General features: G+C 39.2%; 1 protein-coding gene across 1 annotated transcript; it reads left to right on the top strand.

The window, feature by feature from the left end:
* Window positions 1-444: 444 nt before the first annotated feature.
* LOC149034543 (uncharacterized) lies at window positions 445-10115 on the top strand. The gene is made up of 4 exons (XM_089193554.1): window positions 445-543; window positions 2572-2656; window positions 3773-5570; window positions 6771-10115. Exons 3-4 carry the CDS (start codon window positions 3786-3788, stop codon window positions 9555-9557), a joined length of 4572 nt encoding a protein of 1523 aa, XP_089049680.1. The 5' UTR covers window positions 445-543; window positions 2572-2656; window positions 3773-3785; the 3' UTR covers window positions 9558-10115.
* The last annotated feature ends 7785 nt before the right edge of the window (window positions 10116-17900 follow it).

Raw genomic sequence — 17900 nt, 5'->3', positions numbered from 1 at the left:
TTGGGCGGTGGCCTATTCAGTGCAAAATAATTGGCCTCGAAATAAAGACTTTGCCAGATTGGTATAAATTTTTTCGATGATTCTTGGCTTTAAGCCGACTCGGTCCGTTTACTTTCAGTTTGATGGCGTGACAAGAGACAAAAAAAGTAATTTTGATAAATTTCCGACTTTGCACCATGAAGTTTTTTTCCACTAACGCATCAACCTCGTGCAGAATTCCAACCGTTATGTGAAAAATATGATGATAAAAGCTTAAATGAAATTCATTGTGTTCCTTCTAACGAAGGAAAGATAAGGATAGAGGATATTTGTTATCCTATTTTTAAAGCGGCGCCATCTTATCTACGTAAATGTATTTCGGTTTTGTTCGTCAAAATTTTTTACCGATGATGTATGTGAGCATGCAAAAATGAAACAATTCACTTTGGCTGTAGGTAACATCCGGTCTCAGTATACATTGTTTGAAAGAACCGTTGGATTTTTAACACAAAATTACAGTCAAGACTTGTTACAGTACTGAATCGGAGCTTCTGTCTTGAAACGGTAAGCTATTTGTGCTCGATGACTATCTCTGAGCTGTTCATTTTCCAGAGGATCTCGCTTAGCTTCTTATAAGTGATGATCAACAAGTTAAACCTCTTCAAGGGAGGGGAGCGAAAGGTGGATAATGACCGTACCCACTCTTACAAGGAAAAATTTTCAAAAGAATGTACAACATCGGTCATCTATTTGAGTGTATCTATTCGCTTTATTCGAGCAAACGATTTAAACTTGAACAGTTAGTGCACCGAGCGATAAGCCGAATTATCAAAAGTTGAAAATTATATTTCTCCTGATATTCTCGGGCCTTGTCATATTGAACAAGTGATCGGAACAAATTTCTCAGGTTTCCGTAGCTTGTTGCTTTTCTAGAATGTGAAAATTATTTTTAAATTCTTGAAAAACCCCCTTCTTGAATAGGTCAACTTTTTCCACAGACTATTTTCGTGGATCTCATCGAAACTTCCTTCCAAGAACGAGTGATTTTTTCCTTTTGAAAGTAGGTACTGCTGAATACTCTGAATATTCCGGAGGTTTTACTTTCCAATAGTAAGGGATAATTAGGGTGAGTATAAAACCCGTGGGGTGAGTATAGGTTACCCGTTGCCAGAACGCAACGGGTAACTTATCATTTTCATGGCAAAAAGGAACAAAATTAATTAACTTTACGCTCATTACATTTGCAGTCTATGAAAGGGAACAAAATTTTTGTCCGAAACTTGAGCGATCACATATTCAGTGCAAAATTATCGACTCCGAAATAAAGACTTTGCCAGATTGGTATAAATTTTATCGATAATTCTCGGCTTTAAGCCGATTGAGTCCGTCTATTTTCAGTTTGATGGCGTGACAAGAGACAAAAAATCATGTCGATAAATTCCCGACTTTACATCATGGAGTTTTTTCTACTAACGCACCAACCTTGCGCAGAATTCCAACCGTTATGTGAAAAATAAAATATGAATTTAGAATGTCCATCACAAAAGCTTAAATAAACTTTATTATGTTCCTTCCAATGAAGGAAGAATAAGGACAGACGGATATTTGTTATCCTATTTTTAAAGCGGCGCCATCTAATCTACGTAAATGTGTTTCGGTTTTGTACGTCTAACTTTTTTACCAATGATGTATGTGAGCATGCAAAAATGAAACAATTCACTTTGATTGCAGGTAACATCCGGTCTCAGTATACAATGTTTTGAAAGAACCGTTGGATTTTTAACACAAAATTACAGTCAAGACTTGTTACAGTACTAAATCGGAGCTTCTGTCTTGAAACGGTAAGCTATTTGTGCTCGATGACTATCTCTTCATAAGCTATTCATTTTCCAGTAAGTGTGATTTGCGTCATCGAAGACAAAGTTGTAAATAAGAGGAACGGCCGGGTTGACAAGTGTTGTACCCTTAAAAGATAACACATTGATATTTTTCAAGAATTTAAAAATTATTTTCAAATTCTTGAAAAGCCTTTCTCTGAATAGGTCAAGTTTTTTCCACAGAGTCTTTTCCTAAATCTTATCGAAACTTCCTTCAAAGATCCTTCAAAGGTACTCCTGATTACTCGGAATTTACCGCAAGTTTCCCTTTCCAATAGTAATGGATGGTTGGGGTGGGTCAGGAGCCCATTACTGGGTATAATGGGCTCCTGGGTGGGAATAGGACTCGTGGGGTGGGTATAGGTTACCCGTTGCTAGAACGTAACGGGCAATTTATTATTTTTATGACAAAAAGAAACAATGTTTATTTCCTTTACGCTCATTACATTTGCAGTTTATGAAAGGGAACAAAATTGGCCTCTCAAACTGCACCCCATCAAATTTTGTCCGAAATTTGGGCGATCGCCTATTCAGTGCAAATTAATTGACTCCGAAAGAAAGACTTTGCCAGGTTGGTATAAATATTCTCGATGCTTCTTGGCTTTAAGCCGATTCATTCCGGTTATTTTCAGTTTGATGGCGTGACAAGGGACAAAAAAACAATTTTGATAAATTCCCGACTTTTCACCATGGTTTTTTTCTTCTTTTCTTCCAGGAAAAAGTTGATCTCCTTCGGAAGATCTTATACAAGTCCCTTTGCCTTCATCAATATGAATAAGTAACGTTTCTAACTTCAAAAGGTAATTTGCATCGATGCTGACTGTTTTAGAAATCCAAACAACACTAGTATCGTTATGAAATCATAAGAATAACAACATTAACAGCATATAGAAATCTCACTGTTCCCTTCCCTGTTTAAAAAGAAACCACGAGTTCTTCTATTGAATGAGATATATTAGGAAAAAAACATCATTGTTTATATATCGATACCTTATGATATTTTTTTCTAAAAACATCGACAAATAATGCATCTGTTTCAAGGATATACACAATCAAAATGCAAGATCATCAAATAAAGTTCCTTGATTATTATTGATTATGCACGGATATTTTTACAAACCCTCCGTAAAATACAGGACCTTCACACAGAGGTAGCTAATATGGGACATTCCCCGAACACATGCAAAATCTATGAGTCACAATGTATTTTTAATTTAGGAAGCACGGATCAAAGGAAACCTGCTTTCTTATTTAATTTCTGCAACAATAGCTCCCTTGAGAGCCCAGTAAATCGGTTTGGTTAAGAGCACCTCTCACACAATTGACTTGAGCTACTGCAAACTAAGTAGGAATCAACAGGTCAAATGAAACTTGTTGCGTTCTCTTAGCCGTTAAATTTTCCAGTTGGTCTCTGATTTGCGTGACTGGCGTGACAGTGTAACGAACACTCCAGTAGAACAGAGGGCAAAGGTGTGTTCCTCTTTGACGGACAATGTAAAAAATCCATTTACAAAAAAAAGACGCTAGAGTCCAAACTCCGCAGAAAATATGTTTTAAACTTGTTAAATGAACCACAACATTTTGCTTAAATAAAAATTTCTCAAAATTTTATACCAAGGGTTCAAAAAATAGCGCGAACAAAACCTCAAAAACAATTATCTAAAGTCCGTTAAAACAAGCAACAAAACTACGCCAAAAATGTCCACGTCAGTTTTCCAATGACAAGGTTAGAGTTCTTCGACATGATTTGCTAATTGTGAAATCACGTGCACCGCCTGTGAATACGAAAACAAAAATACAAGGCAGGGAGAGGAAGATAAAAATTGCAATTTGAAATTTAAAACTTAAAAGATTTTTTACAAACAATCTGTGTTTAAGTTTTCACTAATTTCTCCTTTTTTTTTCAAACTGAGAAGAAACAGGGTCAAGATGGACAGCATAAAAGAAGCCATATCAGCTATCTTCACAGGTATGGCGGTCGCCGACTTCCTTCGCGAAACTGGTCGCGTGTTGCAAGCTATCGAAGTATACAAGGAATGTTTGATTATAATACATAGTCAGGTGCTGGTAATCGATATTTCACTGGCAAACACTATGTTCTGTGCCATCTACTTGAAATTAATCTGTGCTTACGATTATATAAAGGATTACACAAATACAGAAAACGTTCTTAAAGAACTTCTCCTCTATCTAGACTCTCATGACACCGTTAAAAAAGGATGGCTACATTTAAAACTGGCAGAAATACTTCGGGTACAAAGTAAGATCACGGAGGCCTGGAAATTTTACGAATCAGCAGTCAACATCATGAAAACGATTGGAGACACACATGGCCAGGGAATATGTTACATAAGGCTCGGGAAAATGTTTCAATCGCTTAATCAATATGACAAGGCCCGAGAATATCAGGAGAAAGCACTCGCTATCAGAATAGAAATTGGCGACAGGCATGGAGAAGCAAGAAGCTACGGAAACCTAGGAACTTTGTTCAAATCACTTGGTCATTATGACAAGGCCCGAGAATATCAGGAGAAAGCACTCGCTATCACAGTAGAAATTGGCGACAGGGATGGAGAAGCAACAAGCTACGGAAACCTCGGAACTTTGTTCCAATCACTCGGTCAATATGACAAGGCCCGAGAATATCAGGAGAAAGCACTCGCTATGAAAATAGAAGTTGGCGACAGGCATGGAGAAGCAACAATATACGGAAACCAAGGAACTTTGTTCCAATCACTCGGTCATTATGACAAGGCCCGTGAATATCAGGAGAAAGCACTCCCTATCAGAATAGAAATTGGCGACAGGCATGGAGAAGCAACAAGCTACGGAAACCTAGGAACTTTGTTCCAATCACTTGGTCATTATGACAAGGCCCGAGAATATCAGGAGAAGGCACTCGCTATCAAAATAGAAATTGGCGACAAGCATGGAGAAGCAACAAGCTACGGAAACCTTGGAACTTTGTTCCAATCACTTGGTCATTATAACAAGTCCCGAGAATATCAGGAGAAAGCACTCGCTATCAGAATAGAAATTGGCGACAGGTATGGAGAAGCAACAAGCTACGGAAACCTAGGAACTTTGTTCCAATCACTTGGTCATTACGACAAGGCCCGAGAATATCAGGAGAAAGCACTCGCTATCAGAATAGAAATTGGCGACAGGGATGGAGAAGCAACAAACTACGGAAACCTAGGAACTTTGTTCCAATCACTTGGTCATTATGACAAGGCCCGAGAATATCAGGAGAAAGCACTCGCTATCAGAATAGAAATTGGCGACAGGGATGGAGAAGCAACAATCTACGGAGACCTAGGAACTTTGTTCCAATCACTTGGTCATTATGACAAGTCCCGAGAATATCAGGAGAAAGCACTCGCTATCAGATTAGAAATTGGCGACAGGCATGGAGAAGCAACAAGCTACGGAAACCTAGGAACTTTGTTCCAATCACTTGGTCATTATGACAAGGCCCGAGAATATCAGGAGAAAGCACTCCCTATCAGAATAGAAATTGGCGACAGGCATGGAGAAGCAACAAGCTACGGAAACCTAGGAACTTTGTTCCAATCACTTGGTCATTATGACAAGGCCCGAGAATATCAGGAGAAAGCACTCGCTATCAGAATAGAAATTGGCGACAGGAGTGGAGAAGCAACAAGCTACGGAAACCTAGGAACTTTGTTCCAATCACTTGGTCATTACGACAAGGCCCGAGAATATCAGGAGAAAGCACTTGCTATCAGAATAGAAATTGGCGAGAGGGATGGAGAAGCAAGAAGCTACAGAAACCTAGGAACTTTGTTCCAATCACTTGGTCATTACGACAAGGCCCGAGAATATCAGGAGAAAGCACTCGCTATCAGAATAGAAATTGGCGACAGGTATGGAGAAGCAACAAGCTACGGAAACCTAGGAACTTTGTTCCAATCACTTGGTCGTTATGACAAGGCCCGAGGATATCAGGAGAAAGCACTCGCTATCAGAATAGAAATTGGCGACAGGCATGGAGAAGCAACAAGCTACGGAAACCTAGGAACTTTGTTCCAATCACTTGGTCATTATGACAAGGCCCGAGAATATCAGGAGAAAGCACTCGCTATCAATATAGAAATTGGCGACAGGCATGGAGAAGCAACAAGCTACGGAAACCTAGGAACTTTGTTCCAATCAATTGGTCATTATGACAAGTCCCGAGAATATCAGGAGAAAGCACTCCCTATTAGATTAGAAATTGGCGACAGGCATGGAGAAGCAACAAGCTACGGAAACCTAGGAACTTTGTTCCAATCACTTGGTCATTATGACAAGTCCCGAGAATATCAGGAGAAAGCACTCCCTATCAGAATAGAAATTGGCGACAGGCATGGAGAAGCAACAAGCTACGGAAACCTAGGAACTTTGTTCAAATCACTTGGTCATTATGACAAGGCCCGAGAATATCAGGAGAAAGCACTCGCTATCAGAATAGAAATTGGCGACAGGCATGGAGAAGCAACAAGCTATGGAAACCTAGGAACTTTGTTCCAATCACTTGGTCATTATGACAAGGCCCGAGAATATCAGGAGAAAGCACTCGCTATCAGAATAGAAATTGGCGACAGGGATGGAGAAGCAAGAAGCTACGGAAACCTAGGAACTTTGTTCCAATCACTTGGTCATTATGACAAGGCCTGAGAATATCAGGAGAAAGCACTCGCTATCAGAATAGAAATTGGCGACAGGGATGGAGAAGCAAGAAGCTACGGAAACCTAGGAACTTTGTTCCAATCACTTGGTCGTTATGACAAGGCCCGAGGATATAACGAGAAAGCACTCGCTATCAGAATAGAAATTGGCGACAGGCATGGAGAAGCAACAAGCTACGGAAACCTAGGAACTTTGTTCAAATCACTTGGTCATTATGACAAGGCCCAAGAATATCAGGAGAAAGCACTCGCTATCAAAATAGAAATTGGCGACAGGGATGGAGAAGCAAGAAGCTACGGAAACCTAGGAACTTTGTTCCAATCACTTGGTCATTATGACAAGGCCCAAGGATATCAGGAGAAAGCACTCGCTATCGAAATAGAAATTGGCGACAGGGATGGAGAAGCAACAAGCTACGGAAACCTAGGAACTTTGTTCCAATCACTTGGTCGTTATGACAAGGCCCAAGAATATCAGGAGAAAGCACTCGCAATCAAAATAGAAATTGGCGACAGGGATGGAGAAGCAACAAGCTACGGAAACCTAGGAACTTTGCTCCAATCACTTGGTCGTTATGACAAGGCCCGAGAATATCAGGAGAAAGCACTCGCTATCAAAATAGAAATTGGCGACAGGCATGGAGAAGCAACAAGCTACGGAAACCTAGGAACTTTGTTCCAATCACTTGGTCGTTATGACAGGGCCCAAGGATATCAGGAGAAAGCACTCGCTATCAATATAGAAATTGGCGACAGGGATGGAGAAGCAACAAGCTACGGAAACCTAGGAACTTTGTTCCAATCACTTGGTCGTTATGACAAGGCCCAAGGATATCAGGAGAAAGCACTCGCTATCAAAATAGAAATTGGCGACAGGCATGGAGAAGCAAGAAGCTACGGAAACCTAGGAACTTTGTTCCAATCACTTGGTCGTTATGACAAGGCCCGAGAATATCAGGAGAAAGCACTCGCTATCAGAATAGAAATTGGCGACAGGGATGGAGAAGCAGCAAGCTACGGAAACCTAGGAACTTTTTTCGCATGCCTTGGGCAACATAGCGAAGCTGAAGAGTGCATGGAGAAAGCACTTCGTATCAAAAAGAAAATTGGTGAAAAAAGAGGAGAGGCAACAAGTTATAGAAACCTTACTGGTTTTTTTCTCTCGCTCGGCAAGTATGCAAAGGCTGATAAATATCTAAATAAGGCAATGGCAGTTAGAGAGGGTATCGGTGATAGCAGCGGAGAAGCAGCAGATTACAGACACCTCGGGTTAATTTCTTGTAAGCGTGGTGAATATGACAAGGCTCTAGAATATTTCAAGAAAGCCTTTGGAATTTATATGAAAATCGGTGAGAGAGAAGGACTACTAGCCAGTTACAGCAATTTAGGATTCTGTTTCCAATTGCAAAGTAAATATGACATGGCTGAAGAATACCTTAAACAGGCTCTCCTATTAAGTAGGGACATTGGACTCAACTTGGAGGAGTTTCAGTGTCTTTGTAATCTATCGGTGTTAAAGGCGTCACAAGGTAATCGTGAAGAGGCTTCTTTTCATCTTTTTCAAGCCATCCAAAAATTCGACACTTTGAGAGGTTTTCTTAAAGAAAACGATCAGTTTCAAATATCTTTTTTAGAAGAGCACGGCACCTTTCCCTACAAGTTCCTCAGTTGGTTGCTTTCTTCCATTGGAAAGTCGCAAGATGCCCTTTACGTCGAAGAGCTGACAAGGGCAAGAGGCCTGGCCGACTTGATGGCAGCTCGGTACTCTGTTCAAGAGCAGATCTCAAGCGATCCACAATCTTGGTGTGGCATTCAAGGGATCATCACAAAAGAAGCAGAATGTGCATGCCTGTACATTTCGGTTGGTCAAAATGATGTACGGTTTTGGATAATTAAAGCAACGGGAGCCATTCAATTTTTAGAAAAGAAAGTGAACCTGGACCAAAACAAGGTGACCGGAATAGTCCCTGAGTTAGATGAGTTTTTTAAAGAAGCCTTCCGCAGCCAAGCCATTTTACCCGAAGAGAATTGCGAAGATCGATCTTTAGATGACACCGAACTGACGTCACTTACCTACGACAAGCGCTCACTGCTGCGTGACTATGATGCCAAAGATTTCAAAACAAGTCTTGACTTGTGTTACAAGATAATCATCGCTCCTGTAGCCAGTTTACTGAGGCAGCCCGAGATCATAATTATCCCTGATTCCTGTGTGTACCAAGTGCCATTTGCAGCCTTGGCTGACGAAGGAGGCAAGTATTTATCAGAGACATGCAGGATTCGGATAGTTCCCTCTCTGACCACTCTTAAGCTTGTTCAAGACAGTCCTCCAGAATATCACAGTCAGACCGGGGCACTGATAGTGGGTGACCCTGTGGTTGGAGAGGTGATTTACAAGGGAAGGCGCAGAAATATAGCACCATTGCCGTGTGCAAGAAAGGAAGCAGAGATGATTGGAAGACTTCTTGGCGTAACGCCTTGGATAGGATATTCCGCGACAAAGCATTCTGTACTTCAAACGATAAATTCAGTGAGCTTGATACACATTGCTGCCCATGGTGATGCCGAAAGAGGGGAGATTGCTCTTTCTCCTAAGCACCCTTCCCCACTCTCACCTTTACCTCGAGAAGGAGATTATCTTTTGACGATGGCGGATATTTCAAAAACTAGGTTGCGAGCTAAACTAGTGGTTCTTAGTTGTTGTCACAGTGCTCGCGGACACATTAGAACCGAGGGAGTTATCGGAATTGCCCGAGCGTTCTTAGGAGCCGGAGCTCGCTCAGTGTTAGCGGCACGATGGGCCCTGGATGACACAGCCACGGAGCAGTTCATGACATGTTTCTACAGACATTTGTTCCGCGGTGAAAGCGTCAGCGAATCTCTCCATAAGGCCAGAAAGTGGATGAGAAACAACGGTTTTGACAAAGTTTCTCAATGGGCGCCATTAATGATCATAGGCGACAACGTGAAATTTGATTTTGGAAATTGGCCGGTGCCTGACGTACCTTAAAAGGCATGACTTGGATAAATCCTCTGTAGGAGAATGAACCAGACTCAGTAAAGCTCTGAACTATTTAATTACTAGCCTGTAAAAGAAGGACAACTCGAATCGATACACAGAGGAAGACATTTCTGTAAAATTCTCATCAGACATCTAAGTTTAATAATCTGAAACAAGACAGTGTATAGTATTATCTCTTTATAAGAGTTCCGAAGTCATTATTATAGTGAACAAGCCAAGGTTTCGAACGCGATTAGTTCTTCAAGGAAATTCTTAATCCTTTTCAAAGGTGATTAGTTAGCCAATTGAAGAGACTTTAAAACTAATGTGTGACTTGGAAAAGAAGATTTCCTAAGCTTAAATTTTTGGAAATTTCTTGCAAGGCTTTTGACAAGAAATATTGTGGTTATATATCCCTAATTAAACACATTTAAAGAAAAGAAAAAGAGATAATTTTTGTGCAGTGATGCAAACCATTGTATATTCATAGATACCCCAGTAATTTTATTAATTTAACCTTGTAACCCCAAAGAGTGACTAGCATCTAATTTCTCCTCACAATATCACTCCTGAATCAAACATTAAGGTCAGGAGAATAACGGAAATGATCAACAAGTACAGGAGCTTGATTGTCAAGAGAGGTTGTCAGTAATTTTCGAGAATCCGGCGAAAGAAGCAAAAATTCAACTTATTTGCTCCAAAAGACCCTTTTGGTGAATTGTTTTCAAAAATAATATTCAAAAGTTCCAGCGAGTTTTTATTTTGGGAAAAAATACGAAAGTTCGAAATCGGCCTAAACGTACCTAATTTGCATCATTTCTATCGGGCTTTCAGTGCATTTTCACAACGCTCGTACAAGACAAAGAAAAATTATCTTGAATTCATTTTTTCATAAGTTGTTTTTCATCCCTCGGAGTAGCTTTGCAACTATATTTCATCTCCAAGTGGACTTTCTTTCGTTTGTAACCAACCGCGTGAAATACACTATATTTTCTATTCCGTTTGTATGCTGAATTTTGCTATATTTCAGACGACCATAACATCGGGGGTATAATAATGTACATAAAATAAAAAAGCTCTTTTCAACGAGAAATTATTCATGTTTATCATGCAAAAATATTATTTTTGGCCCATGAAAAGCGAGCGCGCCAGACCAAAATATATAGCGTGCATTTTCACGGAGTTAGGCCAGTTTTCTTGCTGTACTCCTACTGTAAATCGCACGCTATTGGGACAAAACTCGACGTGTTTGGTCTCTACTTCAGTTTTGATTCATTTAAATATATCAATTTTAACTTAAAAATTAACCTACCTTTATTGTTAAGTGAACAAACCACCGTTTTAGGTAAAGTTTTTGAGTTGACTTTTCTCGAGTGCTAAATAATCAAATCGATGTTTACAAAGATACCAGCTCTGTCGACGTGTTCTTAGCTGAAATTGGCCCGTCGCATATATTGTTCTTTAATTTACAATCTATCCCACTGGCATGACTTTAGAGTAAATTACATGTAACTATAAATGTTGTTGTAAATACGTGAGCGTGAGCTAAATAAAATCTTCGCACACATAAAATATTCGAAACATGTAGTTGTCGCATGAAAATACTCGCTTAATTGTGCATGAACTTCGGTGTTTTGCCCGGTTGCTTTTATAGATTTCTATCACTGTCACTTTAATTAAAATAGTATGTTTGTGTAGTTCACCTGTTTAGATACATTTTCAAATCAACTGCAGGCTGGAATTCTGTTGGTAAAAATTGTCGAAGAAATCCGAGAAAAATGGCATGTAGCACCGGGCAGTCGTGCACATTCCATCTTACCGATTTCAACAAAACTTTGCCAGTTTAAAGGATCTACCCCAAAACTAAAAACGACAAACTGGTTTCTGTTTTGGTTTTTTCCTGGGGGATATAGACCACCCACCGGTTTTTCTTGATCCTTAGTTAATGTCCACCTCAAGTATCAGTCAATTTGATTGACGGCTTGTCAATCAATAGAGGCAAATAAACGACTGAGTTTTTAGACTTTTCGATTCATCCAAATATTTGACAACTTTGAAAAGTGAGATGCAAAGATCTTTATTATTTTTTTTAGCTTAATAGCAGCTGTATCCTCTCCTGCAGTCTTCGTCTAAATTTGCAAGGTCACTCCTTATCTTCTGTCTTGTTAGAGGCGGTTGCCTTACTAGTTTCCTCCCCTGTCCAGCTCATGTCAAGGAGATAATTCTTTGCTTTCTGAGAAAAGGTGGCTGGTTTTTGTGTTTTCCAAAGAGCCCATGCAAAGTCCATTTGGCTAGTTAGGGATGTTTCGTCAGAAGTTTACCTGAGGTCCGACCTTGAACGTAGCCACCCCCTTTAAAATGGCAAGCCGGTCTTCGTCCATTTTCTCTTGATCTTATCGTAGGCGGATTTTTTTGTCAGCTTCACTGTGTTGCCTTTGTTAGGGTGCTTTTGGATGGCAGCCAATGACTGAAACGTCTTGATACATCCTTCCTCTTACAAGAATATCTCGCTTTCTTGTTCTGTCTGTGACGGATTGGTTATAGTTCTCGCAATGACCCGCGTTCAGGGATCTGTGCACGTTGCTGATAACCTCCCACTTCTACGATTAGTTTGCTGAAGGTTTCTAATGCGATGAGCCTAGTGAGACCCTGAGGTGCTCCAAACTGTGCCAGCTGGTCTGCGCTATAAACTTGTCGCAGTTTGAAAGTCAGAGGGAGGGTCGCCCACCTCTATTTATGTGAGTGTCTCTACAGTACCTGCGTATCTCAAGCAATCATATGATATAAAGTTCATTTCAGTCACAAATCATTAGTTAGGAAAACTGATGTTCAGATAAGCGCTCTTCTTGCCCTTTTTCCTTATTCATTGCTGACTCTAAGATAGCAGTTACAGTACGCGTTCTATTAGGTTTACAGTCACCTTGCCACCAGGAAGACTTGCCACCAGCTTTGATTTCTTCTGCCATCTTCAGATTCACCTCTCTCTCAACTTTACTTCTCCGATTTTTATGACGAGGATACTGGCATTTACAAACCCGAAGGTCTGAATCTCAAACCAAGTTGTGCACTATATTTGAGATATATCGGGAAATCGGGGCCTTAATCTCCAAATAAGCCAATACGCGCTAGAATAAGCTTCTTCTCGGACGAAACGCACGTTTGGGATACATTAACGTCTCTCAATTTTTTTTTATTTTTTATGCTGTACACCCACGAGTTTAGACGTGTGAGCTGTTGCCGTCCCTGGCCAGCGCAAGAATTGAGAGCCTTTTAGACACTCGATTTCTTATACGGCATCACTATGAAGACGTAATACAACTGATAAACCTACACTACATAGGATTAACAATGTCTGTTGCGCTGTTGCGAGAAGGAGGAAAATATTACCGACAGTGTAAATTCTTTAAGAGTTTCAGAGACTTTTCAGAGATGTCTATCTTTGGCTGTCACAAAAAATTGACCAGTCATAAATTGACCAGTGAATAAAATATTTTGAAATATCGTTCGGAATTTGCCTTTTATTGCGTGCAAATCAAGGGTAGACAAAGTTTATAAAACATTTGACAAGAACTTCATGGGGTTTACCTCGATAATTTTCGTCGGCCAGAGTCAAGACGCACCAAGCTAAGTGACATCGCCCTCCAGTAAAATAATTTTCCAAAGAATAAATGTGGCGAGCGTGGGGAAACGCACATTTTTTTTCATTATTGTGATCAAAGCCCAATGATGTACCTAAATTGGTACTTACGGTATCAAATCATTGATTATGACAGGGTGATTAAATTTTTAATTTTTCTGTCGAACTCACTGCACGAACTGAGAAAGTAAAAACTTGTATTTATCTCTCACGCATTTCGTCTGACAATAGTAGACTTCATCAAGGAGTTTTACAAGTAGGGTAAATAGGCTTGCTCATATACAAATAATAAATAAGTTGTCTCTTTGCTATTGAAGCTAGTGGATATAATTCGCCAGGTGCGCCTGCGGTGTTATACATGCGTGACATTTTTCGGACGTTACATGTACGAGTACGTAATCTGTTTGAGGGTCACAGATTTAATGTAAATATTTGACCCCTCGACATCACGTAATGTCTCTAGTTTACAGAGGTCTCAGAAAGCTTCATTACTTAGATGCCTTCTGCGCGTAGAAGGCTACAAGCGAATTTCTCAGGTGTAATTGCTTTTGATTTCTCAACTGATGTTGTCGCAAACAGCTTTTGGGAGTCACGAAACAAAAAAACTTATTGGAACCTAGTTTCATGTACTAATGGAAGTAAATGGCAAATAAAACCATATTCTCTTGAGAAATAAAGTTATAAATAACAGGGGTTCTTTGAAACAAATAGTGATAGAAAAGGTTTTAGTTCTGGTCAATATTGACTTTTCATAGCCTACTTCCAAATCTGAGGGAACGCGCCGAAGGATTAAAAAAAACATACATGTGTGATAATGCAAGGAGGAGAATAAAAATACAAATAAAGAAAAAGGAGAAAACATAGAAACCCGTGTTGCGGCGCGCAGATATCTTTTGAGCCAGACCTACACACTTATGCCCGACACCACGCAAAGAAACTCGAAAGAGTGCTGTATATGAACTTGCTCGCACGTGCACGCAGGAAAGGCCATGACAATCAGCGAAAATAATGCCAAATGCAGATGATATTTGCAGTCAAAAATCAGGCAAATAAGATGAGAGAAGGATAAAGAACTTTCTGGAGGTGTCTTCTTAAAAAAAAAGAAAAACAATTTTACTTCTCATGAAAGGTCACGCAGTCACGCTACAAATTTCTAGGTGAAATTTCTTTATGGTGGAAAGTGGAAAAACCATTTTCCAGTCTTATTTTCTGGAAACATGGTGCAGTTAATAAATTGTATGGGGCTATTGATATTTCCTATCAAATAAGGGGGGCAGAGTTTCCCGAAAAGCCGAAATTGTTACACTCGGGAACTTGTACGTCAACAAGCACGCGGCATGTGAATTTAAAATCTCCTCTCCTGTTACAGTTTCCTTATTGTGAACTGTGCGATAATGATAATAAACAATCAAATTGTAGACTAATGAATGTTTTGGTTTTGTACAAGTGCCCTATTTCCTGATTTTAGCAAATCTTTAAAGTAATAAACGACAGGAGAAAGAAACGCTACGATTTTCCCATCGATTTTTCAGCTAAAAACACATCGACAGAGCTGGTATCTTTATAAACAGCGATTTGTTTATTTATCATATCAAACTTACGTTTAACATCTGCCTCTGTAGATTTTCGTGACATGTCACGCAGTCTGAGGTCAGTCAAAAACACGCTACTTTTCGAACATTTTCCTCTTTTTCGTGTATTTCATTTGAATTGCTATCTTTCTTACCTTCAGTTTCTAAAACTAACGTACATAAGCTTTCTATACCACTGTATTTGAAGGAAATCATTAAAATATTTCGTTCGGGTTTTTGAGACTTATGGTTAGCGATTCAGATATGTCGAAGAGGGGTTAACGCCACATGCAAGCAGTGGCCATGGAGTCTGGGACTATAACTCTAAAGCGCATGCCTAAAACTGGTCATTACCGCGAAATACGAAAAAAACAATAAATTTGGCGCAATTTGATGTATAATACATGAGGTTTGGATATTGTTTGGGTTCGGGAAATGGGACTCGAAGTTTACGCACTGGTGATTTTTTCTTCGCTGGCTCTTCTCGCGGTGGCGGTAGATGCACAAAACGATTTCGACGAAGAAACAAATGGTCCAAAAGGGGAAAAACTGCCTTGGTTTACTTACGAAATAAACAAGTAAGTAAAAATTGCGTTTATCGAAGTGTATTCCAACCTGTTTCTTTTTTCTTTTTAATTTTTTTCAATTTTTTTTCACCGAACTGATTTTTTTTTATCAGCTATCTCATATATTCCCTGTCGAAGAAGTCTGATCAAGAGCCGAACGACGAAAGTGCTGATTCTGTGATTGTGGGAATCATGGAAAAATATTGAGGGAATCTGAGATTCGCGGAGTTGTTATAAATTCCAGAATTCTCAACGTCTTCAGGAAAAAGATTTCTCTCCTGCCTTGGTTTACTTACGAAATAAACAAGTAAGTAAAAATTGCGTTTATCGAAGTGTATTCCAACCTGTTTCTTTTTTCTTTTTAATTTTTTTCAATTTTTTTTCACCGAACTGATTTTTTTTTATCAGCTATCTCATATATTCCCTGTCGAAGAAGTCTGATCAAGAGCCGAACGACGAAAGTGCTGATTCTGTGATTGTGGGAATCATGGAAAAATATTGAGGGAATCTGAGATTCGCGGAGTTGTTATAAATTCCAGAATTCTCAACGTCTTCAGGAAAAAGATTTCTCTCCTCCATTCAGCGTTCAAGAAAGCGTCAAAAAGTGGGGGGAAAAGTATAAAGAAGCTTATTGATGCGTGGAAGGCAAAAAACCACTCCTTCAAAATTTTCTATCATGAGCTTGAAAACAACTCATTGATTGAGGAAAACCAACAGCTTCGTGGGCAGAAAAGGAAAGCTGAACTGGATTTAGCCGCAGAGCAGGCAAAGAGATTAAAAATTGAGCAGGAGTTTGAAGATGTTATTAGGGATTCGGAAAACAGAAAAGAACAATACAAACAAAAATTCAAAAGATTAGCGAAAAAAGCAGCAAGAATGCAAAAAAAGGGACAAAGAGGTCCAAACAAAAGCAAACGTTTCACTGATTATACCAAACAACATCAGGCAAGATTAAGGCGAGGATTTAAAGAAGACTGCCACTCAGCACTGTCATTTTTAGGCCTCTACAATTTTATTGCCACCAAGGTTGAGGTATTTAATAATGACAATCAACAATATGAAACTATTTCATTGGTAGAAGAGGGAGAGTTACAACTATTGGAAACAGAGCCAAGAGAACTGACTGACAATGATATTGATGACATCAATATGTGGGTTTACTTGAAGGAAAAATTGAATATATCTAATGAAGCTTGGCATGAGTTGGCCATGAAGTGTAAAGACATGCCCACAAAATATAAAATATGCAAACACCTAGATAAACTAAATGCCAATTGGAATCTGAGAAGTACACCAGGGGAGGCAGAGGGAGTACAGATTTCTTTCAGGGGGAGTCTTGAGGAACAGATAAAAAGGCTGCAGAAAAATGGAGTATTGGACAAGGTTACTACTATTAAAGTAAAGCTCAGTGGTGATGGTACCAACATTGGGAAAAGGCTTAAACTTGAAAATGTCACATACACAATTTTGAATGAAAAGGATGCAGCAATGAATGAAAAAGGGAACTATGTTCTAGCAATAATTAAGACAACAGAGAGCTATGACAATCTTAAAGAAAGCCTTGCTGATCTAAATAATGAAATGTCAAATTTAAAAGAAATTACTGTAAATAGTCATAAGTATAGCATTGAGTATTTTTTGGGAGGAGACTGGAAGTTTCTAGCCTGTGTTTGTGGTTCAGGGGCTGCTAATCAAAATTTCTCTTGTATTTGGTGTAAGTGCCCAGGAAATGAAAGGTTTGACATCAGTTAAAAGTGGTCTATAACTGACAAATCTCTTGGGGCAAGAGATTTACAAGAAATAGGTAAGTATGCAAAATCTAAGCAATATAATTGTAAAACCAATCCATTATTTGATTTTATTCCTATTGACCATGTAATAATTGATACACTACATTTATTTTTAAGAATACCTGATAATTTAATTGAACTTCTGATCAGGGAACTTCACGGGAAAGATGCCATTGACAAGGTATCTACTTTTTCAAATGGGTTTTGTCGAAATAAGTATAGACATATGGCTGGGTATGAGAAATTTGTAAAAGAACTTGGAATTAATTTTGAATGGAAAATTAATAGGGACAGCAAGAAGTTGGAGTACAGAGACCTTACTAGACCTGAAAAACTCTTGCTTTTCCAACATAGTAATTTTCACTTACTATTACCAGAGTTTCATAATGTGGACAAGCTGCAAGCCCTTTGGGGTAATTTCATAGATATTATAGGTGATCTTAAACTTAATTACACTACAGATGATGCTGTCTCTAGCCTCAAGGACAAAATCAAAAAATGGTTTCAAAAATTCTTAGACCTTTATCAAGCAAAAGATGTAACACCATATATGCATTCTTTGTATGTTCATGTACCTGAATTTTTAAAGCTATACCAAAATTTAGCTTATTACACTCAGCAAGGTATGGAGAAGTACAACAACACTGTATCAAAGGACTACTTTCGATCATCTAATCATAGAGGGGTTTCTGCTCTAAAGCAACTTTTCTTGAAAAAACACAGAATACAGCTTTTGGAAGCTGCTGGTTTGGAAAGGGTGAAGGAAAGCTACAACTGTGGAAACTGTT

This window comes from Pocillopora damicornis, chromosome 14 (genome assembly GCF_964200805.1).
Source record: "Pocillopora damicornis chromosome 14, jaPocDami1.2, whole genome shotgun sequence".
NCBI classification, from domain to species: domain Eukaryota; kingdom Metazoa; phylum Cnidaria; class Anthozoa; order Scleractinia; family Pocilloporidae; genus Pocillopora; species Pocillopora damicornis.
The sequence above is the reverse complement of the archived record's forward strand: the minus strand, read 5'-3'. Positions and strand labels throughout refer to the sequence as shown.